At 48.4% G+C, this 25,562-nt stretch overlaps 9 protein-coding genes across 9 annotated transcripts; 3 read left to right on the top strand and 6 right to left on the bottom strand.

The window, feature by feature from the left end:
• Window positions 1-120: 120 nt before the first annotated feature.
• Window positions 121-913, bottom strand: BC939DRAFT_527113 (uncharacterized protein; the record flags this gene model as incomplete). The annotated part of the gene is made up of 3 exons (XM_051561399.1): window positions 563-913; window positions 357-486; window positions 121-278 (listed from the first exon to the last, which is right to left on the bottom strand). Exons 1-3 carry the CDS (start codon window positions 662-664, stop codon window positions 121-123), a joined length of 390 nt encoding a protein of 129 aa, XP_051414481.1. The 5' UTR covers window positions 665-913.
• Window positions 914-2,859: 1,946 nt separating this feature from the next.
• BC939DRAFT_394852 (histone-fold-containing protein) lies at window positions 2,860-3,478 on the bottom strand (the record flags this gene model as incomplete). Its single annotated transcript, XM_051552184.1, has 2 exons — window positions 2,860-3,183; window positions 3,263-3,478. The coding sequence occupies 2 exons, from the start codon at window positions 3,476-3,478 to the stop codon at window positions 2,860-2,862; spliced, it is 540 nt and encodes a 179-aa protein (XP_051414480.1).
• A 3,447-nt stretch (window positions 3,479-6,925) lies between these two features.
• On the top strand, window positions 6,926-8,685 carry BC939DRAFT_444829 (uncharacterized protein). The gene is made up of 4 exons (XM_051554738.1): window positions 6,926-7,281; window positions 7,527-8,109; window positions 8,206-8,341; window positions 8,441-8,685. The coding sequence occupies exons 1-4, from the start codon at window positions 7,066-7,068 to the stop codon at window positions 8,466-8,468; spliced, it is 963 nt and encodes a 320-aa protein (XP_051414479.1). The 5' UTR covers window positions 6,926-7,065; the 3' UTR covers window positions 8,469-8,685.
• A 2,778-nt stretch (window positions 8,686-11,463) lies between these two features.
• On the top strand, window positions 11,464-12,433 carry BC939DRAFT_387787 (kinase-like domain-containing protein; the record flags this gene model as incomplete). The annotated part of the gene is made up of 2 exons (XM_051551847.1): window positions 11,464-11,983; window positions 12,072-12,433. Coding segments are annotated over 2 exons (882 nt in total), but the record flags the coding sequence as incomplete, so codon positions are not given.
• A 240-nt stretch (window positions 12,434-12,673) lies between these two features.
• BC939DRAFT_444823 (pre-mRNA-splicing factor ini1) lies at window positions 12,674-13,904 on the bottom strand. The gene is made up of 5 exons (XM_051554737.1): window positions 13,765-13,904; window positions 13,562-13,615; window positions 13,318-13,369; window positions 13,048-13,186; window positions 12,674-12,888 (listed from the first exon to the last, which is right to left on the bottom strand). The coding sequence occupies exons 2-5, from the start codon at window positions 13,611-13,613 to the stop codon at window positions 12,799-12,801; spliced, it is 333 nt and encodes a 110-aa protein (XP_051414477.1). The 5' UTR covers window positions 13,614-13,615; window positions 13,765-13,904; the 3' UTR covers window positions 12,674-12,798.
• A 598-nt stretch (window positions 13,905-14,502) lies between these two features.
• Window positions 14,503-16,710, bottom strand: BC939DRAFT_444821 (uncharacterized protein). The gene is made up of 4 exons (XM_051554736.1): window positions 16,302-16,710; window positions 16,034-16,222; window positions 15,564-15,921; window positions 14,503-15,448 (listed from the first exon to the last, which is right to left on the bottom strand). Exons 1-4 carry the CDS (start codon window positions 16,675-16,677, stop codon window positions 14,725-14,727), a joined length of 1,647 nt encoding a protein of 548 aa, XP_051414476.1. The 5' UTR covers window positions 16,678-16,710; the 3' UTR covers window positions 14,503-14,724.
• On the top strand, window positions 16,646-18,108 carry BC939DRAFT_501167 (uncharacterized protein; the record flags this gene model as incomplete). The annotated part of the gene is made up of 7 exons (XM_051560133.1): window positions 16,646-16,727; window positions 16,841-16,970; window positions 17,153-17,240; window positions 17,344-17,510; window positions 17,693-17,780; window positions 17,949-17,983; window positions 18,090-18,108. The coding sequence occupies 7 exons, from the start codon at window positions 16,646-16,648 to the stop codon at window positions 18,106-18,108; spliced, it is 609 nt and encodes a 202-aa protein (XP_051414475.1).
• Window positions 18,109-20,379: 2,271 nt separating this feature from the next.
• On the bottom strand, window positions 20,380-22,288 carry BC939DRAFT_85660 (Copine-domain-containing protein). Its single transcript, XM_051561952.1, has 5 exons — window positions 22,153-22,288; window positions 21,649-22,047; window positions 21,290-21,531; window positions 20,767-21,173; window positions 20,380-20,655 (listed from the first exon to the last, which is right to left on the bottom strand). The coding sequence occupies exons 1-5, from the start codon at window positions 22,224-22,226 to the stop codon at window positions 20,470-20,472; spliced, it is 1,308 nt and encodes a 435-aa protein (XP_051414474.1). The 5' UTR covers window positions 22,227-22,288; the 3' UTR covers window positions 20,380-20,469.
• Window positions 22,289-22,723: 435 nt separating this feature from the next.
• Window positions 22,724-24,474, bottom strand: BC939DRAFT_483559 (GTP cyclohydrolase I; the record flags this gene model as incomplete). Its single annotated transcript, XM_051559189.1, has 7 exons — window positions 22,724-22,859; window positions 22,965-23,140; window positions 23,243-23,322; window positions 23,422-23,451; window positions 23,538-23,732; window positions 23,870-24,015; window positions 24,428-24,474. 7 exons carry the CDS (start codon window positions 24,472-24,474, stop codon window positions 22,724-22,726), a joined length of 810 nt encoding a protein of 269 aa, XP_051414473.1.
• Window positions 24,475-25,562: the final 1,088 nt, after the last annotated feature.

Below are 25,562 nucleotides of genomic sequence, written 5' to 3'. Positions count from 1 at the left end.
TGCAATGGATGTAAAAATAAAAATAGAAAAGAACTTACTCTTATGCTCCTCGAATGCATGTTGTCGCACGTAAGATCGTTCCTTAGCACAGAGCTTAGCCCGTGCGCGTGCTGTTCGAAGTTACTGCGTATGAAGCTCCTTTTGGCGAACTGGGGAGGGCTCGAACGCCTGAAGGATATCACGGGCGCCTTTCCGAGCATCGTGGGTCGTATCGATTTCCTTGATAGTTATTGCCTCCGTAAGCGAGTTCTCTCGTTTGGAAATTTCCTGGTACGCTGCTTGGATAGTGAAGAAGAGTATCCCTTTTATCGTAATTGATGTGTACGAATAATATATACTATGGTGGCTATTGTTACAGAAAGCGCCTGGTAGTGGAATTGCACTGTACAACCTCAATAGCGTATTCTTGGCCGCTGGAGTGATTGGATAGTACCGCAGTAATATATTCTTCTCGTATCGATAAACGATCCCAAAGTCGTCGAACTTCTTGCAACATTTAGGAACATCTCAACTATGGCTTGGCATGTGAAATTTCTGAGAGCGAATCGTAGTGAACCTTTACGGTATTATAAAAGTATTCCTCCTGTTGTTCCTGGAATCTCTTCAAATCTTCCTCAGCTTGTTCTGGCGTGAGTGGAGAAGTCCCAACTTTCTCAGACCCCATCCTTGATTTCCTTGAAATATTCTTGGACCGTTGAATCAAGACGAGTGATGATTGTATCAAATAACTTGTCGATTATAGCCTACGACAGCGGACCGACGTGGATGATGTAGTGCGGTGAATCCCTGAGGACGGTCCTTTCAAATTTCGCGTGTGCTACGCCTATAGAGACAAGCCGCGCCATTTTCGACATGTTCCAAGAGTTGGAGGAATGCAGAGGTCCTAATACTGGGGGTCTTGTTGTTGCCGGTTTCTCTTTATCTGGAAATATTGAACCACGCTCATCGACAATAAAGAGAGTTTTCCGGTGATGTTGCTGGAGTAACCTCCTCTATATGCGGCGGGCGGATGATACCGCCAGTCCATGGGGCTCCTTTGCTATTAAAATATCTTGGTTGATGGTTAAAAATCGATGACAGATCTCGTACGATCCAGCTTCTACCGTTTCACAGTCGTTAAGGACCTTGGCATGCAATGTAAAGGACTGGCCAACCGTGTGCGTATGCTTTAGCGGTGTGGTGTAGTGGCTCTATATGCTCTATATCAGGTAAACGTACTAGCTGTGAATACGTTGCTCAATAAATGCGAAGTATACTTGAACCAAGAGTCAATGAGAACAAGAGAATTAATCCACCGAGAACATTATATAGGATTCGTTGGATCTAATTAAATACACGCGCTGGCAGCATGTTATATGGCTATATGCCACAATAAAGGTCACTTCTGCTCAACGAAGTCTCTACATGGTAATTATAAAAATAAGGCTTCAGATGTAGGGAAACTTGTAAAGAGATCTTTCAGCGGGGGGGCGGGGGGGGGGGGGTTGACAATAAAGACAGCAACACACTCGGGTTAGGGATCTGCAAGGTCAAATGGACTCTGTCTTGACTCCTGTGCCTAGACGACGACATTGATGGGTGCTGTTCTTGATCCTCCACTCTTGTTCGTTATGAGACCATGATCGTTACCTGTCGAGGGGCTTCTAGCACAGGTCTCGTCGCTACTCTTGCTGGGCGATACGTTATGATAGCCAGCGATAGCAAAATATACCAACTTGAGGTACAGTGTAATGGGACAAGGGTGCGTGGAGCGACTTAGGGCGTCGTACAGGGCAAGTGCTGTGCAAAAGTATAGTGAGGAAACAGACCAGGAACCATTCGGCCCTGTCGTTCTGTTATTTATTGACCTATGAATGCAAACCCTATTGACTATTCAAAAACTGCACGCCCCTCTGTTTGCACATCCCGTAACTGCATGTGCAGCCCGTGCTTAGTATGATCGTATCAGTGTCCTGTACCTATTCCGCTCATCGTATCATATAAGTGATGTGCCTGATCCTTGTAACTGGCTACCGTGTCTGTGCTCTATGTGGATTTACCACACCATACCGATGCCTTGAACAGGCGCTAGGAGATATCGTACACCCTCCCGCATCCACTTTCAAAAGCTAGTCCCATGAGCAGCCTCGGCTCGGTCATCACGTCTTCTGCCTATATCTCTGATTCCCATAATGAGCTCAGCTGATTCAAATGCAACAGTTACAAACGAACAAAGGACTGATCTTTGCGAAATACGCAGGCACTGGTATGAGCACTTTGTCGAACGCAGGTGTTGGAGTTGGAGGTCGTCGAGGGTGCCGTCGGTCTGTTTCTGGAGCTCCTCCTCGCGGATATCACGTCTGTATTCAGAAACTAAGGACACTTGGCGGTGCTTCACAAACCACAGCGTATGCACACATGAGCACTTTGTTTCCGTTTTGCATATGCCCGTAAACGCATACTATCAAGTATCAGACCGCCAAGTTGGGCAGCTTGAGAAGAAGAATAAATTATGAAATGATTGAAAGATGCTATATTGCACTGTACTATTGTGCTCGTTTCTTAATCGACCCTCAGATTTGTCGAGAAGCGTGCTCCTACCCGGTGTAACCTGCAGACCCAGCCCTTGAACTTGGAGGTTGATGCTGTTGCGCCTGGTATGATTGAGTGGCGGCAGTGGTCTGCTGCTGGTATTGCATATATTGTTGAAACTGCTCCGGTGACATCGACTGATAGAACGAAGGCGCCTCAATGGCATGCGCATATCCTGCCAAAGCTCCTCCACCTTGTGGGTAGTATTGTCCATACTCTTGCTGCTCACCATATGCCTCAGCCTATATTTAGTCGTCAGGCGCCAAAAGAGAGGATGGAGTGCTTTGGTTAATCGGATGCCCATGAATCCGCGACATAGATGTATTCGCTGCTGTCGTAGCATAAAAAAGAAAAGCGCAATGACAGACATACGCTAGGTACTGCATCCTCGCGTGTCGTCGACCGCTTCGAAGGTTTCAGCTGCTCCTCCCGGGGTACGATATCAATCAAAAAGTCAAACTGATCTGAGCGTGAGACCGCATTGGCAACATCGCTCCTCTGTAATGTTCTCCTTTTGTTCTCCTCGGCATGCAACCAAGCCCGACGTGTAATCTCGCAGATAAAAATCTCGCAGGCTTTTGAGAAAAGAAACGGGGCTTCGGCCGAGATCATCTAGTGAAACCGGACGTGATAATAGCAATTGAGCAGTTGATAACAACAAAGCCCTTTGAAAACGATATTTGAAGCATACCTTGACCTCAGGGTCTGACTTCATAACTTTCTTAATACGTGCCAGCGGTAGGGGATGGTTCTTAAAGTCGGAATCGAACTGCTCTGCGGTCACAATCTGCTCCTTCCAAAATTCCTGCGCAAACTGAAGTTGCTGCTGCTGTAGGTCTGCAGAGCTCTGGGTAGCGGTAGAGCCCACTGCTGCGGATGGTGTATTCGTCGAAGACTGCTCATACATATCGGGGACTTGATGAGCCATTTATGAAAGTCGGTGGTTTAACAATAAGGCTGCTGAATTTACTGTCTGCTATGTGTTATCCGATGCTGAGTCCTACAGGTAAGCGGTTTGTCTTTGTTCCTGAGAAGGTCGATTCAGCCGGAATGACAAACAAGGTAGCCTTGTCCTGATGTCCGCTCGTTCTCTCGTAATACAACTATCTGGGAGGCAAGCAAGGAAGCGAGCGGCAGCAATGGAAAGAGGGAGGGAGGGAGTAAAGGAGTGAGGAGTGGAAGTTGAGGAAGGTCAATGGAGCAATGTTGACAACATTCAGGCACAGCTCATCACTTTATTTTTCCACGGCATGGCGAATTCATTTTTGCTGGGCAAGCAGCGTGTTTGTTCTCGATTACACGTGATATAATACTGTGAGGGATCCAGGAATCGGGAACAGCTCGCTTGTCGACAGAAGCTCAAGCAGTCTCTCTGTAAGCCATTCTGAGGGCAACCTTCCAGGTAAAGGAGTAGAAGATGACAGAGCCATAGATGATAATTCGCCTGCGAGGTCTCGGCAGCTCTCTATCAAGGTCAAAGAAAAGTTAGCATCCATAAAAAAAATGATAAATCTTCGGTATTCTCTGTATATCCTAGACGTACGTTGAAGCTGGCTGACCCTCACTTCTAGAACGGACATTATTGCTGGACCTTTACAGGAATGTTGTGGTTGAAGACGATATCCCTTTATCAAGGCCGTTACCAAATCCATTAACCATACGCAGTGTTCCTCGGTAAATAGCCGCGTATGACGACGCTGCAGTAACTGACGTGCTCTAAACAGTCTTGCCCTAGCTTTCGAGCGCGAAGTTGGTCGAGCGGATGCACTTCCTGTACCATTGGTTATTGGCTCTGGCGCCTCCATATATGTTGTGTTCTGTAGATGTCCGACCAAAGCCTTTAAAGCAGTATGGAAAAGAGATCCATGGTAGAATGCCCATTGAGGGAATAAATTGATCTTGTCAGCGCTGTTAATCCAGTGTGAAGTGAGGCTCGATAATATCGCTGATTCCCTTGCAGGCGTATTCAGTTTACGAGGGTGCGCCTGTGTTAACACTGGCTGCAAAAGCTGGCTCCACGACGTGGCCAGTGCCTCAAAAACTTGATCGAACTGCCGGAAGGTCAGAAGAGGTGCCGCCAGATAATCTACATGTTGCCATATATGTAGCGTAAATTATACGTAGGACCAGCCGTAATAGACATAAAGCAGCGGTATCGTTCGAGGCAAGTTACTTTTTAGTACACCTATGCAATGCTCATAGCATCTTTGAGATATCCGCGGGTCGATGGAAGTTGAAAGCAACATCTTTGTCACTTCTTTGATCATCTCAATGATACTTAACATCATGGACGTATTCCACATAGATGTCTCGATTCGAAATCCCTCGTGCACCATATCTCTGTCTTCAGCAGTCTCTGAGAAGAACCTGCTTCTTCTGAGGAGTTCGAGTTGCCTTAGGATGTTGAGTTTGCTGCTCGACAGCTCGATAGATTCTACGGTAGCACAAAACCATTTTGGGTCAGTACGGTGCAAGGGCCAATTGAAACTCAACAGCATAGAGCGTACAGGACCTTGGTCCTCAGCCATAGATTCAGCAGAAGAAATATTCTGTATAACGGTATCGACACATCCATATGCCGGTGGTGTTGTCGTCTTTGAAGCGTCAGCGCACTTAGCATTCTTCCTCCGCTTCTTCTTCGGACGTGTTTGTTCGACTATGGCAGCTGGGTTGTCTTGTGGACAGTTTTCTCGTTGTATTTGTACCCGGTCATGCTTCAACTGGTGCTCCAACTTCCACCTCCTCAAGTCATTGATCTCTAAAAGGAGCAGCTTGGTATGTATTACGTTGTATGATGCTTTGAATCAGCTCACGAGCACATGCATTATATACTGTGCATACCCTTACCATTTTCTAATTGAGCTGTCCGTTCATTCCAGTATTCGGGCGGACCCCTTTGCTCATCCCTTTTCAAGTACGACCGCGCCTTTGCAGGCGGCGAGGCTGTTCGCTCGGGCGAAAAATGTCCTAAATCGGCGGCATGCTCGGTTGGAGCCAGGGTAATATCGCTCTGTTGAGATGAGAGCTCAACTGGAGGGTGAATAGTTGGCGTATATTTGGCGGCGTCGCATCCTGCAATAACCCTGTCGCATTTGATCTGGTCTAAACGTTCTATGAAGCGTAAGGGAGCATGTTTAGAATCGCTATGCCATATGAGGTGAGTTAGGTTGGGGATGAATAAATAAAAAAATAAAAAGACTGAAGCCCGATGCGGTTGAAGGGAGCCATTACCCAGTACTGAAGTGCCCTTTGGAGTACTCTGGATGATGGCGATAGCGAGTATGATCCGCAGAGCACGCTGATGCGATGCATAGAATGGCTGCAAAAGAGGTAGCATCTTGTTGAAAGGGAGAGAGGGATGCGGATGGGAATGCGACGAGAATACTGAAAGAGGATGACTGAGGAAAGAGAGAAGAGAGGATAACATTGACAGAGCGAAGGAACATATTTTGCCACCAAAAAAAACCATCGAAGCTTAATTCGTGTCTGGCGGACCAAGTGGATAGTTTACTCTGTGAGATTCAACATGAATACACGCGTTCACTAATATAGGATGCTGTAACACGGAACATAACCCCTTTCCCCTGCAAAGGAGGTACTTGCACGCTGTGCGAATGAGCACGCAGACGCGTTTAATGCGGGTCCTAGGATATTCTGACTAGGGTTCTGATTGCGATAATCAGGACGACCTGAAGGAATCGTCATCCTCCTTTGAGAAGAAAAATGGGCCGCATCTCCGTTGGGATGGAGGATTTCATTGTTCGAGAAGGAAGAGACTCGATGGCGAGGAATAACCGATGAATGGTGTGCTTGTTCTTTTTTTTTTTTGCAAACAGCATTTTTTTTTCTTCTTTCTTCTCCATCACTCTTATGCAGGGTTGTTTGCAGAAATGGATGCGTCTGTTTGTTGAAATCCTATAATCGGGGTATATCAGATCATGCATGCATCGCCTCTGAAATTCCCGAATGGCATCATTTTCGCCCGTCCCAGTGCCATGTTCACATTTGCTGCATCTACCGAGTGCATTTATGCATAGACTACAAACGTGTTGCCTGGGAAATGGGACGGAGAAAAGCAAAAGAAGACGCACATGCCACACTACCACCTACCCTATAGCAACAGCAACAACAACAACAACTCGTCGAGCGTAGTAGAGGAAGGTTCCTGACCTGCTCCTTCCTATCCAGGTTCTTTTGTTGCTGCACGATAATAAACCGTCCGGTGTGTGCGTGTTTTTACAGTTGGTTGGGCATTTTTCTGCCATAACCATTCGGACATGTAGCCGAACAACGATAAAAAGGACGCCGTTGTCCCTGTTGTGGCACCTCGCATTACAAATCCACTTTTTTTTTAGTATTGTTATAACAGTTCGATCGCAAGCTGATCTCTTCTTATTTCTACAGCACACACTTTCCACTCATTCTCATTCGTTTCCTCATTCCACTTCCTCATTTCCTCGCACCAAGTTCTCTTTTGCCACCTCAATACCTACTATGACCGCAATTCAGACTCCAGAGTCGCTTCAAGGCCCGACATACAGTCGCAACTATGAGGGGCATAGCCATTACAGCAAGCAACCAAGAACCAGAACACAGCCCGTCGCGTTTGCGCAGGAGACCTTCTCTCAACTGACGTTATACACTGCCAATACCATGCGCACTGGGACCACTGGGCTGCTGAACACGACCCTGAAGAAATCAAACCAAGAGGTATGCTCGGGTTATTTGTGGTTTACAGCAGGATATGATCGGGCGCTAAATTAAGTTGCTCGGTTGCGTACTGCATGCGTGTTCATGTTGTTCATGTTACGAATGTGTGCGTGGACATGCGCGTGAGCCCTGAGCAGTGCAGACCGGTCATGGACATACGGAAAAAAGAGAGGATTCCTTTCTTGTGTGTTCAAATGGCGAGCAAAGGATGACTGACCAGAAAATGGTTTACATCGAACCGATAGCTTGTCTCTGCAGTGGAGGACACGCTGCTGCGCTCACTGGAGTCCACTCAGATCAAGGGAAGCAGTATTACCATTGCTGACCAAGGAGCTATTGGGCCCTTGGAGGAGGGCCGATCCAAGTACGAAATTACAGCCAAGCTTTTCTTCTTATCACCTGCTGGAGCGTCTGCACTGCTGTCTGTCGAGCACTTGGACAAGGCATTCCAGAATCTTGACTCTGTCTTGAGTACATCCAATCTGGTTGTGGATAATTTCATCCTTGCTCTCCCCAACCAGACCTTTGACGAGAACGAGCTCGATGAAGCAGAGCTTGAGGATTTCAAGCGAGATGTTCAACAATACTACCTGCCAGTTTGGAGGCGACTGTCAGAGCTCCGCATGAATGGACGGATCGGTCGCCTAGGTGTATCCGAGTTCTCGAAGCAACAGCTAGTGATCTTGAAGGAGGTAGCACTCTCGGTTGGAGCAGTAGCCCCTGAACTGAACCAGGTGAATCTTCAGGACTGCTGTGTGCTCCCCAAGGGATTGGTCGAGTACGCAAAAGCCGAGGGAATCGAGCTATTGACCCATGGTGACTCTACTAGTACGTGCGAGCACTGTTATTGTCGAGCGTGCACGATGGATGATCGGAGTATGCTTGCTGAACTCATTGTGAGCGATCCTTTTCCGCTGCGAATAGACATTTTACCAAAGTCAACATTGGCCTCACTGCTGCAGCCTCATCTGCCTGCCACATCTGCTTCTTCTTTGGCACCTAGGTCCGTGCTCAAGTACTCTGCCATCCTCACAGGCCGTGGACTCGTTACACGGAAAGGGTATGTTTGGAATTGCGTTATTACTAAGGCATTCACTTCTCTGGGAACCCATTCAAGCTAACCAATGCCAATGGGAATTTTTTTTAATGCGTGCGTTAGATACATTGTTGATGCTGCTACCGCATAGACTACAGGACAACGCGCAACACATATACTTCATACACCAATACCATGCACAGTATTCGTTTTTCATAGAGCCAAGCAAAAAAGTAAAAAGGAGGCAATTGAAGTGGAGAGCAGAGAAAGCGGTTCGACGCGTTACAACTTTTCCCTTTGGTCGCACAACGACATAGGGCATGGCTATAGCACGACTTTTTACGCCACCAAAAATGCAACTGCATATTTGTGTTTTTTTCCATGGCCGATGCCATGCTATGATGATGGCAATGATGATGCTTGCAGTGGAATACGAAGAGACGCAGCAGCAGCAGGCGGCGAATCGGGTTTGTCAGTCAGCGTGTGAAACATCCTTTCTTTCAAGACATGCACTTCTTTCCCCCACTGTCCTGCTCTTCTGTTCTTCCCCTATCCTCTCTCGCACCATCCCCTCTCTATTTTCGCTGCTCATTCCATCCGGTCTGTCTGCTCATTTCATTCTGGTTCATTGCATTCCATCTTATACAACCCGAATCGACTTTTCTTATTATCCTTACATTTTTGGCGGCGTGTTTCTGAAGACCGATATCCCGGAGACACTCAGTCCATACATCCTTTGTCGAGAAGCTGACTTGAAGGTAATGGGATGCCAAATACTGCCTCCATGGTCTATGGCTGGGATCTTCGTCAAAATGGCTGTGGCTGTTTGCTGTGTGTCTTTCGGATGACGGGATGAGCAGACCGTTGGGAGAAAAAATATGTCATCATTGTACATCGCACGTAACCACAACGTGAGAAATCCATTTCCTGCCAAAAGAAAGGGCCTCCGTTTCGCACGCTTAACAAGCAAGGAAGCAAGGAAGCACCCAGTAGCCATCCTCACTCTACTGCCGGGATCGACATCTTTGCCCTGTGGATGTGCTCGCTGCACTGTGGACACAAAAACTCTGGCGTAATGCTGTGCTGCCCTTGATCGAGATACCACAATGTGGATTTCATCTGCATTCCGTTCTAATTCATACGAATCCCACAGATCGTGGCCGATCCCTCTCTCTGCGCTGACTGCACTAACATGCGATCGCACCTTCTTCTTCTAACACGTGTGGTCGATCCTCTTCTTTTAGATGGCCGACACTAACAACCACTACAGCTGCGAAAACGACGGCGCTGCCTCGACAGAGGATATTCATCCGACCCCTCCTACGTTATCTGCACTTCCCAACCACGTCCTCACCCGTCTGACTTCACCCGCTAACTCTGTCGCCACAGCCACCCCCGACGCATTAGAGCAGGAACGGCTACCAGTCTTGGACTTTGTAGAACGCCGCCCCACACCAGCCATCCACTCTCCTGATATGACCCACCTCGCACAGTACTTGGAGCACTATCCATCCCACTTCGGATCAGTTGATGACCCTTCTCAGCACTCTCCGCCTTCAGACCTGGAGCTGCCATCGCCCATTCCTGCCGTCGCTGCACCTCTGCATCCCAACATCTCCTCGCCATTCGCTCTTGGTTCACCCGCTCGCACACCGTCGCCACCGCCGATGCCAAATGTACATAGCCCTATCAGCGACGACCAAGAGCATCCGGTCACCGATTACCCTGCGCCACCGGTGCCAGTGAGCGCTGGAAGCACTGAGGCTCCACCGCTGCAAACGAGTTCACATCCACCAACTCAAACAGCCGACAACCCCTCCTCTCAGCCCGTTATTCGAGCACCAACAATGCAGACTGGACACGACGTGTCTTCCAATACTTTACATGTCCCCCCATCCAAACGCAAGCTGCCAATCTCACCACTTGCACTATCTTCTGCTGTGCCAGAGGAAACCAACACTGATACGACTGAACAGGAAGAGGAGCAGCAACAATCTTCGCCACAGAAAGACTTGAACTCTATTGACCGCACAGCAGCCGTACAGAATACAAAGTTGGGGTCGCCAGTCAGAATTAGCGAAAACATTCCACCGCAGGGCATGGAGCACATGGAACCGCAACTCATGGGCGCAGGACGGAGGTCCAGAGCCGTTATCTCAGATATGACCCCGGTTGAGATTGACCAGATAATCGAGAATGCAGCCACGAGACTGGTGGCCGCACGCCGCGAGACAGGAAACGATGGAGACTCGGATCGGCTTTCTGGCTCAGACAACGACGAACCCAAGGCTGCTGCTCAGCCTGCTGCCCCTGAAGAACGCTACGATTCTCACTCTCGGCCGAATCATTCCCTGCATCGCAGCAGTAACCCAACCACATCGACCCACTTGCACGGATCTTATCTTACCAGGACCAGTACGGACTCCACTGATGACCTGATTTCACATCCAGTCTCGGTCGAAACTTCAAGGCACAACTCGGACGACGAGGACTATGGCTATTACATCCCGCCATCTGGCGTAGACTGGACTCAACGTAGACAACTCGATGCTGCTTCGCAGCCTACTATACCGCAGCACCCACCGAGTGCCCCCCTAAGAATCATTGCACCCGATGATGCTGAAGTCAGTCAGCTTACGAGCAATTTCCAGTCGCAAAAGTTTGACAAGCAGCCAGATGTGATATCGGTACCTGGAACCCGAGAAGAAATCCGTCTCTCAGTGACAGCGCCATCCACGCCTGGTCCTTCTACTCCCCAGGCAGCAGTGGTAGATACCAATGCTATGGCCAATGCGTCGATCTCAAGGCCTGCTTCTCCTCACAGACACTCGTCTCATATCTTCCATCTCAAGAAGAAGGATAAGGAGATAGACCCATCGAAGATACCACCCAGAAAGTCCGCTCGGGAGACCTCTCATGGCATTTTTCACGACCTCAAGCGATTCTTCAACGTTGGTCCTTCTCCGCAACTTTCGCCGGTCATTGATCCAACTACAGCACCTGCTCGAAACGAACTTCTTGCTACACCATCTTTAAAGGCCAAGAAATCCGGTATGCTATCGGAATGGGCCCATTCAACTTCGCATCATCATGGAGCAAGCAAAGAAGGCAGCGTGCATGGCTCAGAAAAATCGAGCGGGCAACACGGCAACGCGATCGATACGGACTTGCGGAAAAAGTACGGCAAGCTGGGCAAAATCCTCGGCCGAGGCGCTGGCGGCACGGTCCGCATTCTATCTAGGTCGTCGGATCAGAAGGTCTTTGCGATCAAGCAGTTCCGCAAACGTCGACCCAACGAGTCGGAGCGTTCCTATGTCAAGAAGGTGACCTCGGAGTACTGTTTAGGATCGACATTCCATCATCCCAACATCATCGAGACGATGGATATTGTGAAGGAGTCGGGTAACTACTATGAGGTCATGGAATTTGCAAAGTATGAGTTGTTTTCGGCGGTCATGTCCGGCCTTATGGGTCGCGAGGAGATAGCCTGTTGCTTCAAGGGTATAGTCGATGGGGTCGCGTACCTACACAGCCTTGGAGTTGCACACAGGGATCTGAAGCTAGATAACTGTGTGATGAACGAACGCGGTATTGTCAAGATTATCGATTTTGGGTGCTCCATGGTTTATCAACTACCGTTCGAGAAGAAGATCCAGATGGCTCGAGGTAACGTAACGTACCCTGTTTTATTTCTCCCATCATCTACCTATTTGAACTTCATTTAAACTGATGCAAATGGTTATTCGATATCCAGGCATCTCTGGATCGGACCCATATATCGCTCCGGAGCTGTTTACGGCAGACCAGTATGATCCTCGGCTAGCGGATGTGTGGTCACTAGGGATCATCTTTTTGTGTATGACACTGCGCCGCTTCCCATGGAGGATCCCGAAGATAGAGGACCAATCGTTCCAAGCATTCGCAAGGCCTGACGGCACAGGCAAGTTGCGACTTCTGAAGCTAATGCCTCGGGAGAGCCGAGCGATCATGTCTCGGATCCTGGAGACTGATCCCAGCAAACGCGTGTTGATCACAGAGGTTCTTGAGGATCCCTGGATCAAAGACGTGGACCATTGTACGACGGATTATATGAGTCCATATCACCCACACCACTTGGGCGACGACGGAACGGTGGTGGCAAATCCGAATGAGGGTATTTCTGTGTTGCCGCCTTCGATCCAGGGGAGTGAGAGTGGAAAATCGCAGGATTCGACCTTGCCTTCGACTCACACGAGCATGGCTGCCAGTTCTATTGTCCACTAAAGGAATCGGTCACCATCTTCTGGTTGTACCTTTTTTTCCTGCAGAATAATAATAAAGCAGATGTTTGCTCCAATTTGAAGAGACAAGGCTGCTCTTGCTTGAACCATGCTGTGATTGCACAAAAAGTACAGAGTTCCTTGTTTTTACAAGTTTTATTGCGACAGAAAGAGCAATGAGGCGAAAGGATGCTAGCGCGCATATGTAGCAAGATCTGCCGATTATCGCTTCTTGAAACCAAACTTTTTCCGTTCGTAGAACAGATCTGTCTTTGATGATCCCAGGTTAACGATCTTTGGGCATCCATCTCTCTAATGGCAGTGAACAAGCGAACAGAAAGCGAAAGAAAAAAAAATAGAGAAAGGGGGACATGATCCTTATTAGTAATCGAGATCAAACTCTGAACAGCACTCAACGATACGCAGAATCTTCTACTCAATGCCGGAAACGCCCCTCCCTGGCTTGCTTACATCCTTCTCAGCTCGTGTGCAGTTAGCGCAGTAGTAGGCGTCGCTTACTCCTGGTGCTCCGCAGATGACGCAACGTCCCTGAAATGAGCCGTAGTTGCATTCGTCGCAAATTCTGACCAGTGTTACCGGACGTACGTATCTATTTTTTTTTTTGGCAAGGATAGGGGAAAACAAGAGGCATTGGTATAGATTGAGTCATGAGTTTCCATGAGAACAGGTAGTTGAAGGCAAAAAAAAAAAAAAAATCAAGTATTGGAGAAAGGGACTTACGAGTCGCAGATAACGCATTTTCCGTCATCCTTTTCGCACAGGCGTCCGATGGCTATTGTTCAATGAGGAAGAGATACATGTTAGAGGAAGAGAGAACTGGGGAGCAAAGGAGAGGCCATGTTTGGACGTTTTTTTAGCGTAGCAGCCAGTGGCAGAGTTCTGGGTCATATCTCTCGACCCTTGCGTGCACTCAAGAAACAAACGCAAAAAAAAGGTGGGTGGTCCCTAGTTCAATTTGACGTACCGATGCCGGGCTGCTTCCTGCACATGATGAGATCTGGGTGATGTTTCGACATGACTAGACAGAAAACATAGCAATGCATGCATGGACAAGGACAAAAGAGGAGCTGTTAGAAATAGGCGCGCGACGGATAGATTGCGATGTCTGCTTTTGTTGGCGCTTGTTTTGTTGGCTTCCTGCAGCCTTGAGAATCGAACCCGACATACTGTATATGAAGTCCCGTTCAGCGATAGATCCTGATGTGTTGTCGTCCGGCCGGAAAGAGAGATAGAGAGAGATAGAGAGAGCGAGAGAGAGAAAGGACTGATGCAAGGTTGGAGTCTTGGACTGGCAAGCGAAGGGGAGGCAAGGCATCAGAGATCTTAGGTTCTGGGGCCACCTGCGCCACATACTTTTTTTGGTCTCGTGATCGAGAGAGGCTGTAAACCCTGCATTTTTTTTTGTCCGCCCAAACTTTTTTCTTTCGCGTCAAAGCCCGTTCAATTGCGGCCTTGCCCAAAGGATGGATCTATAAAAGGATATCATGGCCTCACTTTATTCATACCCATCGAACGGAGTCAATAAATAACTGAGGCTAATGGGGTTGTTGATCAATACTGGTAACTATTCTTTATGCCACCTGCGAAGATGACATCCGTGATGATGATAGCGACCGCGGCACTAATGACAAAGACGGCGCCGGGGCTGGCTATGTACATATTCCCTGCACAGGTTTAGACGTTATAATAGAAAGCTTGCTTGAGGCAACGCACAATCCTTTACTCGTTCACGCAGTTTAGGCGCTGTAAAAATTTGGTCCGCAAAGCAATCACATCGCTACATCCATAGTTTGAGTAACTTGAATGGTTACCTACGACGACGAAGTAACAGATTGTGTTACCAGAAGATTAGATAACTGAGGATTAGATGGTTGGCTTGACTCTAACGACTGAAGTGTAGGAAAATTCTTTTTTATTATAATTCTTTATTATAGTTTTTTTTATATATTATACGCGTAAAAAAAGTCATAGATGACGGTGAATTGACATCTAACATGGTCTGGTCACTCAAAGAAACACAGGTGAGCATTATTCTGCGAGCACATTTCTCCGACTCTGGCGAACTATACTTGATGCCTTGTGATATTCTGCAAGCAGGTTAGCTGTGTGGGCAGAGAATCATTCAGGCTAGTCGTCGTCGTCATCATCCTGGTGTTTCCGTTTTCCTCCTTTGGTTGCTTTGGACGGGGTGGCGGTAGTATCCTTGATGTTACGCACGGCCAAACCATACGCTCTTTGTTCCTTCACATTAGAATCCCTCCACTCCAAGAGCTGCTGATGATGCGCCTTCGCGAGTCTCGCGAAGCCAATGCAGGTTTTCAACAAGCGGCTCAAGTGGTTCCGTATGATGACATGTGAGTTCGGAACCCTGACGCAGGCTAGCTCATGCAGACGGAAGCAGCCACAGAAATCCATCCCTAAAAATGTCATTTCCGACTCATAAACTTGCAACCCAAAAACGGTAAGGGGCTGTGGTTGCTTGCCGTCTTTGATCTTCTTCTTCATGATGTAGGTCCAGGTGTCACGCATATCCCTAGCCAACTTGTAGTGATCCTTCGCCTTCTTCTCACCTGTCGCCCCCGACATCTTAGACGTCTCAACAGTAACCAGTTGCAGCGCATCTACCGTTTCGACAATGGCGTCTGCTCTGTGACCCTGGGCTTCACGCTCTGTGAGTAAGTCCTTTCCTGCATTTTTACGTTCGCTGCACCCATAGATCGGCACCTCAAATCGCCTCACTGCCAAATCCTCCAGGGCAAATGCACCCTCAAATGCAGGAAGAACAAGATCATCGAAATACTGCGTCTCGTTCGGAATCGCATGGAGGCGACTGCAGCGGAAATGTCGTGCCCTATTTTACGAATAACAAAGAGAATGAAAACATCAGAATCACACACAGATGTTAAAAATCCTGCTCATTCTTCATTTCGCGTCAAGCGAGCTTGCCGTCGTGGCTGGCCACTTACATCCCCGTGAAGACCTGAGAAATGTAATATACCAAGTCGTCCTTATGGTCGAGTCCACGAACTGTCCTGTGCATGTCCATAAAGGTTTCCTCGCCACTACCGAGAGTTGCTGCAAGCGGCTTGTCGATCACGTCGTCAAATACGATGTCGGGGATGTCAGCAAGTGCGAGCTCAACTTCCTCGTCCGATAGGCGCCTCAAAAACTCCCCATCGTCAGTCATATCGGCAATGTGATCCTTGCTCAAGGAAAACTTCTTCCCCTGCTTCCGCTGCTCCTCTGCAAATTGCTCGAACTTCGCTAGCAAGTCCACATCTCCGCTTCTCCAGGTCGTTCGCTGGTTCAGACGACGGAAGTGATCTATTATGAAGCAAGATGACATGCTGTAGATATGCGCCAGTGTCTACGTTTGTTGAGGTCAACATAGCAGAGGCTTGAGCATGAGTATACCCATACCGAGGTTGTTGCGTACCCATTCCATGGCCACCATTGTCTAGGGTCCTTTGAAGGCTGACGATTTCGTATTCGTCGATCTTTTGCGTATCCGATACGAACGTTTCTGTGGAATATCCCTGCCGTTGTCGCTCTTCGCTTGTGGTGGTACCTAAAAGCTGGTGCTTGTCCCGTCTCTCTTCTGAACGTATTACAGTTTTATCATTGTCTATTTGTAGAGTGCTCTTAAGTAAAATGTCCAGAATGGTATCGCAGATAAATGACAGCAGAAAATAACACAGTAGTACCTTCAGACTCTAGAACATTAATAACATCTTGTTGTGTTTGCGAATGCATGGATACGCCATACTTGAGGTTCGAGATCTTTAATCTCTGGCGCTCCTCCTTTGCTGCTCTCTCATTCCAGAATAGATCGAGTGAAGTCTTTGTCAGCGTCCATTCCTTCTGAAGTCTCGTTCCCGTCTCCACCAGCACTGGGATACGGCTCTCCGCTAATCGACGCATGATAGACACCCATTCCTTTTCAGCTGTCTCTCGACCAGAGGAGGCAACGTGTAGGGCTTCGAAAAAGCATTTGGGCGCGATATTCCGCGGGTCCGTAATGCTATCGAAATACGCGTCATGAAATTTCATGGAGCTGAGAAAGGACTTCCACGAAGGCATGCTTGGGATGCTTGAGGTACTTGATAAAGAGATGGAGGTCGGCGTTCGAGGTAGCTGGAAAATGAAAGTAGTTCGTTTCGCGCCGAAAATACGTCACCGAAGACATTCCTCCCCAGATTTTTTCTATCCTTTGCAATTCCTTGCTTTTCACTTTCTCGTCCAGCATTGAACGCAACCGACCAGTGGACCCATTCAGATCATCCAGGCGGCAGCGCAGAGTACTCTGCAACCATGAGTGGCTCGTTATCACGCGAGAGTCGCTCATGCGGGCCGTCTTGGAGCATCAGGCAGAGGTAAGACTACCAACAGACTGGGCGGCCTTGAGCAAGGGTCGGCTGGATCTGCCGTGCTATAAGCGGTGCATTTGATGGTTTTTTCTTCTTTTTTGTATGCCAGAAAAAATATGCATTGAGACTTCTACCAACCAGTGGACCATTGCTTGCGAGCTTTGCTACCCATTCTGGGGATCATCCAGGCGGCAGCGCAGAGTACTCTGCAACCATGAGTGGCTCGTTATCACGCGAGAGTCGCTCATGCGGGCCGTCTTGGAGCATCAGGCAGAGGTAAGACTACCAACAGACTGGGCGGCCTTGAGCAAGGGTCGGCTGGATCTGCCGTGCTATAAGCGGTGCATTTGATGGTTTTTTCTTCTTTTTTGTATGCCAGAAAAAATATGCATTGAGACTTCTACCAACCAGTGGACCATTGCTTGCGAGCTTTGCTACCCATTCTGGGGATCATCCAGGCGGCAGCGCAGAGTACTCTGCAACCATGAGTGGCTCGTTATCACGCGAGAGTCGCTCATGCGGGCCGTCTTGGAGCATCAGGCAGAGGTAAGACTACCAACAGACTGGGCGGCCTTGAGCAAGGGTCGGCTGGATCTGCCGTGCTATAAGCGGTGCATTTGATGGTTTTTTCTTCTTTTTTGTATGCCAGAAAAAATATGCATTGAGACTTCTACCAACCAGTGGACCATTGCTTGCGAGCTTTGCTACCCATTCTGGGGATCATCCAGGCGGCAGCGCAGAGTACTCTGCAACCATGAGTGGCTCGTTATCACGCGAGAGTCGCTCATGCGGGCCGTCTTGGAGCATCAGGCAGAGGTAAGACTACCAACAGACTGGGCGGCCTTGAGCAAGGGTCGGCTGGATCTGCCGTGCTATAAGCGGTGCATTTGATGGTTTTTTCTTTTTTGTATGCCAGAAAAAATATGCATTGAGACTTCTGCCGACTAATGGACTATTATTTGTGAGCGTTGCTGCGTGCAATAGGAGCCTTCATCGGCGAACGAGATGCGACAGGAATGGTAACGGTACCGATATGGACCGCTGGCAAGACCGATGATGGTACTGGCGATTGCGCGGGCTATGCTCAGACGTAGCGAGGATATTTTCGTGTTTCGCCGCTCTTAGTTTTACATTGGCTGATTAGGCCCTTATTCCTGAGCAATGCATTAAAACAGCGTGGCAGACATGCCACACTATGTATCAATATGTACTCGAATGGTGACAAGGCTGTGGGAAGTTCAACATGAGTCTGCAAGGTTGAAGCAGCAGTTCGTGATCTTGTAGGGTCGACTTATAATAGTACAGGACGACAAGAGTCAAACGAGGGTAAGTATGTAATGTTGCAGGGAACGGAGAAAAACGCTAATGCAAAAAGGAGGCGAGAAAAGGAACAAGCAAGCAATAGATAATGAGGATCGCTATAATGGTCAAAATAGGCCACTGAAGAATGCGTAAAGAAACGTAGCCCTGTCTGGTCCAAGCTCTTGGTCGTTATCGAGAGTGAGGAAGCGACAATATGGAAAGTGGAAGAGAGCGAAAGTGCATTGAGTTACAAGTAGTTTGTTAACCTTCGTGGAGTTCCTTAGCAGAAGTGGAAGGCTTTCCATGCAAGCTGGGCTTGTTAAGACATCAAGGCGCGTCAACTTAAACAGGCGCCCATTGCTCGACCGCGAGGAATGGGATGCCACATGAAGAGGACAGTCAGAAAAGATGCACTGGGGAGAGATAACGAACAGAGACATGGAAGAAAGACATGGATGACAAAGTCTTTACGTGCCTTGTCGTCTCGTTCGCGGCGAGGAGACATTCAGGAGCGAGTAACAGGGAGTAAAGAAAACAGGAATGCTGGTCCCTACGGCTAGAACTAGGATTCACGAACCTGAGAGGCTTCTCAGGACGCTGGATTGTTGCGAAGTTAATGGCAGCCTCTGTTTTTGCTCTAGCGAGCGCGGGACCATGCAGATCGTGGCGCTTCTGTTTGCCATAGTAAAGTTACAAGGACGCTCAAAAGCACGACAAGGACGACGACGTTAATAAGCGAAGCGATCCATGCTTCTCCACTGGTGTAGTCGCCTCGTTGCTAGATGCTGTGCCCAGCATCGGTATTAGTATTGCTCTCTCACTTGCAGCAGCAATTTCGAATGAGACGACACAGATATTATGCTCGACGGCTGTAAACGACATTGCCCTGAAAGGCTGTGCTAGGTCCAATGACGAACGCTGGAGAAATAAATCTTATTTCTCAACACGAAGCATAAACTAGCTTTGGTCTACGTATTAACATCTGTCGCCGAAGTTTGAGGCAAAGCCTGAGGTGCACGCGAATGAGAAGATGCAGGTGCTGGGTCCGGCTGTCCATCCAATGACAGATCGCCCAAAGACCGAGTAACCTGTTCTGTACTCACTGGCGGCTGAGACTGAGGAGGGTATTGGGGTGGATACTGAGAAGAATTCTGTGACGGATATTGGGGAGGGTACTGAGCAGGAGGGTACTGAGAAGGAGGATACGGGGAAGGTGGATACTGAGCCGGTGGGTACTGAGGGTAAGCACCATAGTGTGGTGGATACTGTGCTTGCTGACCTAGTTGAGCTGGTTGACTTGGCTGTGCTGGCCGAGTCGGAGGAGCTACTCCGTGGGCCTGGCTGATAGGGGTTTGGGGATATCCTGCGCTCGCAGGTACTGGCATGCTAAAGTTCGGATAACCCTGCCCCGGAACTGGAGGAGGATAACCTGGAGCTGCAAATGCTGGCGGCTGAGGAGATGATGGGTAACCCGTTGCGGAATGTGCTGCCTCCGGCTGAGAAGGAGGGCATGCAGATGCTGGTAGAGCATGCTCGGCTGGTGCAAGAGGATGGGCTGCGGGAGGATAAGCGGTCCCAGCAGGCGGATATGCAGCTCCAGAGGGCGGATAGGGCGCCCCATGATGTGAATACGCGGCTCCAAGTCCAGGAGGATACTGTCCTACGGCACCCGAGGCCACGACGGGTATCACTGTATCCGCTCGAATTGGCGGCTTCGGCGTGATCTTGTTCGCCACCATGTACTCCATAAACTGCGTCGGCACCTCCGCTAACAGGGCCGCGGCCAGCCCATGCTCCATATGCGGCGGAAAATCGCGTGCAGCGACAAACTGCACAATATCGCGGTACTTTCTCTTCTTGCCGTCGTCGTCATCGTCATCCAAATCATGCATCTGCAAATACAAATAAAAGTAAAAAAAAACGCGACTTATGTCAGCAACTTGAATCGTTTCTGTCTGCTGTGTAGAACAAGATGCATACATGACCATAGAATTAAATGCTTTGCGAGAGTGCATCCAACTTACACTTACACTGGAGAACCGCGCGTAACCAATACCGACAATAATGATCGATAGCGCGTGATTGCTGGCCCTTTGGATTGCCTTCACTGTCGCGTCCCTGTTTCAAGTAAAGAGTGTTATGGATGGACGCGTCGTGTAAAGGCATACCCGATCATATTAGAGCAACAACATTTCAGTCCTTCTCACATGTCACTAATGGCACCATCTGTCAGGATCAGGAGGATCGTGTATCCATAAGGTTCGCTCTGCATTGCAATATTTGTTGCCTCCATAATGACAGGCGCAAAGTTCGTAGGACCATGCAACTCCACAAACGACTGCGCGTTCCAGTACGCGGACAGGATGCCTTCGACCCCATACACCTCCGGCTATCAATACCATGAGGTAGAGCAGTTCTACGTCAGCTTTTTCATGAATAGACTCAAATCGACCATTACTTCTAGTTCCCATTAGCTCAATCCTTTTCTTCTGATACTTACACATGTTGGGTTGCCGTTCAAAGGGAAAGCATGGCTAACCTGTCCATTGATAGACCCTCCGAATCCGTAGACTGGAAACTTTTTATCTGTATCATAGCACTGCAGAATGTTACCGACGCTGCGAATCGCTTGCGTGTACCCGTTCTCGCCGTTCGGGCTCCTGAAGTGTAGCGATCCCGGCTTATTGTATGGTCCATTGCTCGCTGTAAAGTCGACTGCAACGCAGAGTCCGATAGTACCTCCGCCGGCAATAAAATCTGTGAACGAAGGCGGCTCGGTCACAGTGAACTTCTGGATAATCAGAGCCGACGTGCCCGTCATCGGTGGAATCGCCATCGAGTGTGGAAACGGCCGTTGGCTCAATTCATTCAATGTGAACACAGCTGTGGTACCGATTACTGTCTCAACTAACCACACCGCCAACCAAAAAAAAAAAAAAAAAAAAAAAAAAAAAAAAGTTAGAACAGGTTACTCCGCCCTCATTGTTTTCGTTGGCATGAATCACCCCTATTTGATTTTTTACCTCCATTGCCCTTGCTGTTCTTGATCTCAATCTTCAGCTTACGGTGTGGATCTCCGTTACAGAGAAAGCTCTCCTTGATCGAAAATTCCTTCCAGATCGGATCGTCTTCAGACTGGATCGCCTTGGACCTGTATACCGGCAAAAAACCCGTGTTTCCATCGTCGCGATAGATGGTGAAGAACGCTGTAGGCCTCGATTTGAACAGACCTTTCTTTGTCAGGTCCAGAGCTCTTATTCCGAAACTATACATAGTACACACGACACACACACACACACACCAGAAATCATTATAAGTCTTACTGCTCTTTTACTGGCAATATTCTCGACAATCCTCAGCCCTCTTTTTTTGTACTCCTTACTTGATCGTCCGTTTTGAGCTCTTCAACTCTTCAGCATAGACAATAATCTGGCCTAACGCAGTCGTCTTGCGTTTTGGATGCTGAAGCTGGAGCACTGCTTGGCTACCACGGGATCCAATAATAGATCCCATGTCCGTGGTAACCTCACCCAAGAAGTCTTGATCCGACCAATTACCACTGTGCTTGTCATCGATATCGTACACAACGAACTTCAGTCGCTGAATCATCTCGAATCGGTATTCGACCTCAAGCCCGTTCACGAAGACCGGGTTCAGGTTATCCTTGATGCGCTCAGTCATTGCGTGGGGCCTTGAGCACCAGGTATCAGTGCGGTCATCAAACAGAAAGAGGAACACCTGGGGATCGCTAAAACTCATGATATCTCTGTTGGCCAGATTTCTAAAGATCGAAATAAAGGAATTGAGTATTGTGTGAAGAGCGTTAATAAAATTCCTGTCGTATTTGAAACGGATAAAGTTGAAACAGGCATACAGTTACACTTGCCTGCATTTGATATTGAGCACGACCTTTGGGGGAGTAGGAGGAAGCGCCGGTGGGTGCGGGTATATACTTTGCATGATGTTTGTAGTTGCTATTTGCCGCCAATAGTAGAGAAAGGAATGTGGAGGGAAGGGAGGAGCGATAAAGAAGGAAGAGAAAAGATCTTTGTGTCTCATCTCCACCTTTTATGTGATAAAAGAGTGGCGACTGAGATGGCCGCAGCAGTCGACGCATAATGCGGAGCTGAATCAGATTGGGGGCAAACGACCAATTGCTCAACGAAACTATGGAGTGGCAACGATGGAAGCCTCGCACTGTAAACGGTGGGCTCATTATGCGTAACAACGCAACCAGGTCCTCAGCCCAACTTTGGCACCGCCTCCGTTCCACAGGTCATATGTTATGAGATAACGATCACAATACAGTAAACCTGAAGTTCTAATGTTGTCTTCCTTTAATACATATGATAAAAAAACAGAAAAGTAGATAGAAGGTATCTAAAACGTCCAGAACGCGGCACAGATCAAAGGATCAAAGTCAATAGAAAAAGAACCAAGGGTGCTCCAAGCGGTCTTCAAATGCCGTTGCGTCTAATCAGGGCCAGAAACTCTTCTCTAGTCTTCCCTTGGTCCCTGAAGCAGCCAAACATGGAGCTGGTGATAGTCTGGCTACCGGGCTTCTGCACACCGCGCATTACCATACAGAAATGACTAAGGAGTGCAGTCGAGAGGAATTGGGTTTAGTCGAACATTTAGCTTCCTATCTTCCGCGGGATAAAGGTTATGGAAAATCGAAGCCCTGAGACATGACGCTACCTTGCTTCCATGACAACGGCTACACCCAGAGGATCAAGCAGTTCTTGCAGCGCCATCGCTACTTGCTTCGTCAATCGTTCCTGCACCTGAAGGCGGCGGCTGAACATTTCTGCCAAACGGGCAATCTTGGAAAGCCCAACGACCTTACCATTCTTTGGAATGTAACCAATATGGATCTAGTGCAATGAGATTGGCGAGGACAATCACAGAGGACATCAATTGTGATGTCTCGACCGTAGTGTGGGTGACCGCTCTATTGCTCAAAGAATGCTTCTTACCTTGCCGGTGAATGGTACCATATGGTGTTCACACAAAGAAAAGACATCAATGCCTTTTACGATCACCATCTCATCGTGATCTGCGAAAAAGATTTGTAACAGAAAAGCAGGGGAAAAGGCGTTGAGTAGGGCGCTCGACATGACAATTGAGTTTTAAAAATTGCTCTCAAGTAGTCTACCTTCTTGGAAAAGTGCCTTGTTCATCAGGTCTAATTAGTCAACATGATCAAGAGTGTCAGTTGACTTGAAGTTTGCATTCCGCAACAATAACAACGACAATGATATTGCGCCTTACGGGTAACGCTCTCTTCGTAGCCTTTCGAGAAAAACATGAGTGCCTTGGCATAGCGCTCTGGGGTCTTGAGGAGGCCCTCGCGGTCAGGATCTTCTCCGATGCATTCCAAAATAATGCGCACTGCTCCCGAGATCTTTTCAATTCTTGCTACACGTTGTTCCTCTGTGTCTTCACGGCGCTCCCTCGCTCCGACACCTACGAGTTGGTAGAAATGGAACAAGGCGGTGTGCATGTGTGTTTGTACGTGTGAGTAAAGGGAGGGCTGACCAACACCCATTGTAAATGGACGAGCCTACTGTCAAAGGGCACATCGCAAATTATCGAGTCCTTACTGGGAAAACTGAGGCCGTCAAAGTCGATGGGAGTGGCGATCCGGCCGTCGGGCGACTGTGATTTGAGGTGGCTGTGTCCGTTGCTGTGGTAGTGCCCGGTCAGGGCATGGGAGAGAAGGGTCTGCTTCGCTGTCGGGTGCTGCAGTCTTTGTCCAGAAAAGGAATTGCCATTAATAATTTCCTTGTGATTCACATTTCATACAACTGCTTCCTCTTTGCGCCCGTGGGAAACGAATGCAACACAACAAAAAAGAGTGGCTGAAGCAAACCAAAGCAAACCAGAGGCAGAGGAGCTGCTACTGCCGGGACAAGTGCGACCATACAAGGGACAAACAAAGGGTAAATACAGCAATTGCTACCACTCCAGTGAAAAGTATCCGTACGATATATATGTTGCCGTCAAATAGGAACACTCCACTGCACACTCGCCTGGGTAAGCAGCACACAGGCAAAGAAAGAAAAGAGAAAAGACATAGAGAACAGAGTCCTTCGTTCTCGAGAGAGTTGATCTGATCGTGTGTGTGTGTGTGTGTGTGTGGAAGGTTCGAATGGACTTACTCAATGTCGCTTGAGGGTGTCTTGGGACTGGTCGGAGTATATGCCATGGTGTTGGTGTTTGTTGTAAGAGGTGGAATGAGAAGGAGCTGAATGAGGAGTTGAATGGGGAGAGAGACGAGAGACGAAGAGAAGGAGCGATGAACAAGGAGCAGAGCTCTAAGAAGAGACAAGGAGGGACTAGGAGAATATTTTTGTCTTGAAGCAGTGGCGCGGAGGGGGCGTCGGGTCGGGGGAAGGTTCTTGGTGTGGGGTGGAGTCTAGTGGAGGGAAGCGGCAGAAAGGAGGATCGGATCGGGCCAATGAGAACGCAGTTGTAGGACAGGTCCACTCTGCTGGGTCTATAGCACGCTCAAAGAACTGAGCCTGGAGTTGCTGCATAAACTTCATTCTCCACAATGTCAACAAGCTGCACAGTGCTGGCGTTCGACAGGAACGGGACAGGGGAACTGAAGCAACGGCCATAATAATGTGCATTTGATCCCTTTGGAAAGGAATGTCAAAGGAGCATGCAGGAATATATGAGAACATGTACGCAGACTCACCATACTATGGAGAAAACGACGTTCGATTCAAACACAGCAACCAGCTTATTATGAGGGCAGGAATGTATTTGCTTACAGTCCGGTATAAAGCGTGCAAAAAGGAGTATCAACGAGAAACGCCGATATCGTGTCACAAGTGTTGAGCCCTTAATTGAAGTGGCAACACGCATTGTTCATTCAGTTGCTACGTCCCTCTACTGTGTATGCTTACGGAGCACAGCACTCTACCCATGTACCAGAAGATCGGCATAAATACGCTCACGCAGGCCAATATCAGTCTCCCATTTTCTTTGCTTACTACGCTTACTACTGCCAACAGGGCGCGTCCCATTATTATACAGCGAAAGATCTCTCTCCTGCCAATATTCAACTTTATCTAACACTTCATATAGCCAATCAGAGCAACCTGTCGTTTGTCCCTGAAAAAACGTGGCGCTGATCGCCCAAATGTTCTCTTTGTGCAAGTTGACCAAAAAGGCAGTGCGACTATGATTGCAATTGAGCAATACGCAGCGTCATTACTGCTGACTCATGCTGTACGCCCTCATTTCCACAATAGGACAATGGGCCATGAAGCCGAAGCTGTACCTTTC

The sequence above is a fragment of the Gamsiella multidivaricata genome, assembly GCF_025024155.1.
Source record: "Gamsiella multidivaricata strain RSA 2152 chromosome Unknown BC939scaffold_17, whole genome shotgun sequence".
NCBI classification, from domain to species: domain Eukaryota; kingdom Fungi; phylum Mortierellomycota; class Mortierellomycetes; order Mortierellales; family Mortierellaceae; genus Gamsiella; species Gamsiella multidivaricata.
Note: the sequence above shows the minus strand (reverse complement) of the source record. Positions and strands in the feature narration are given on the sequence as shown.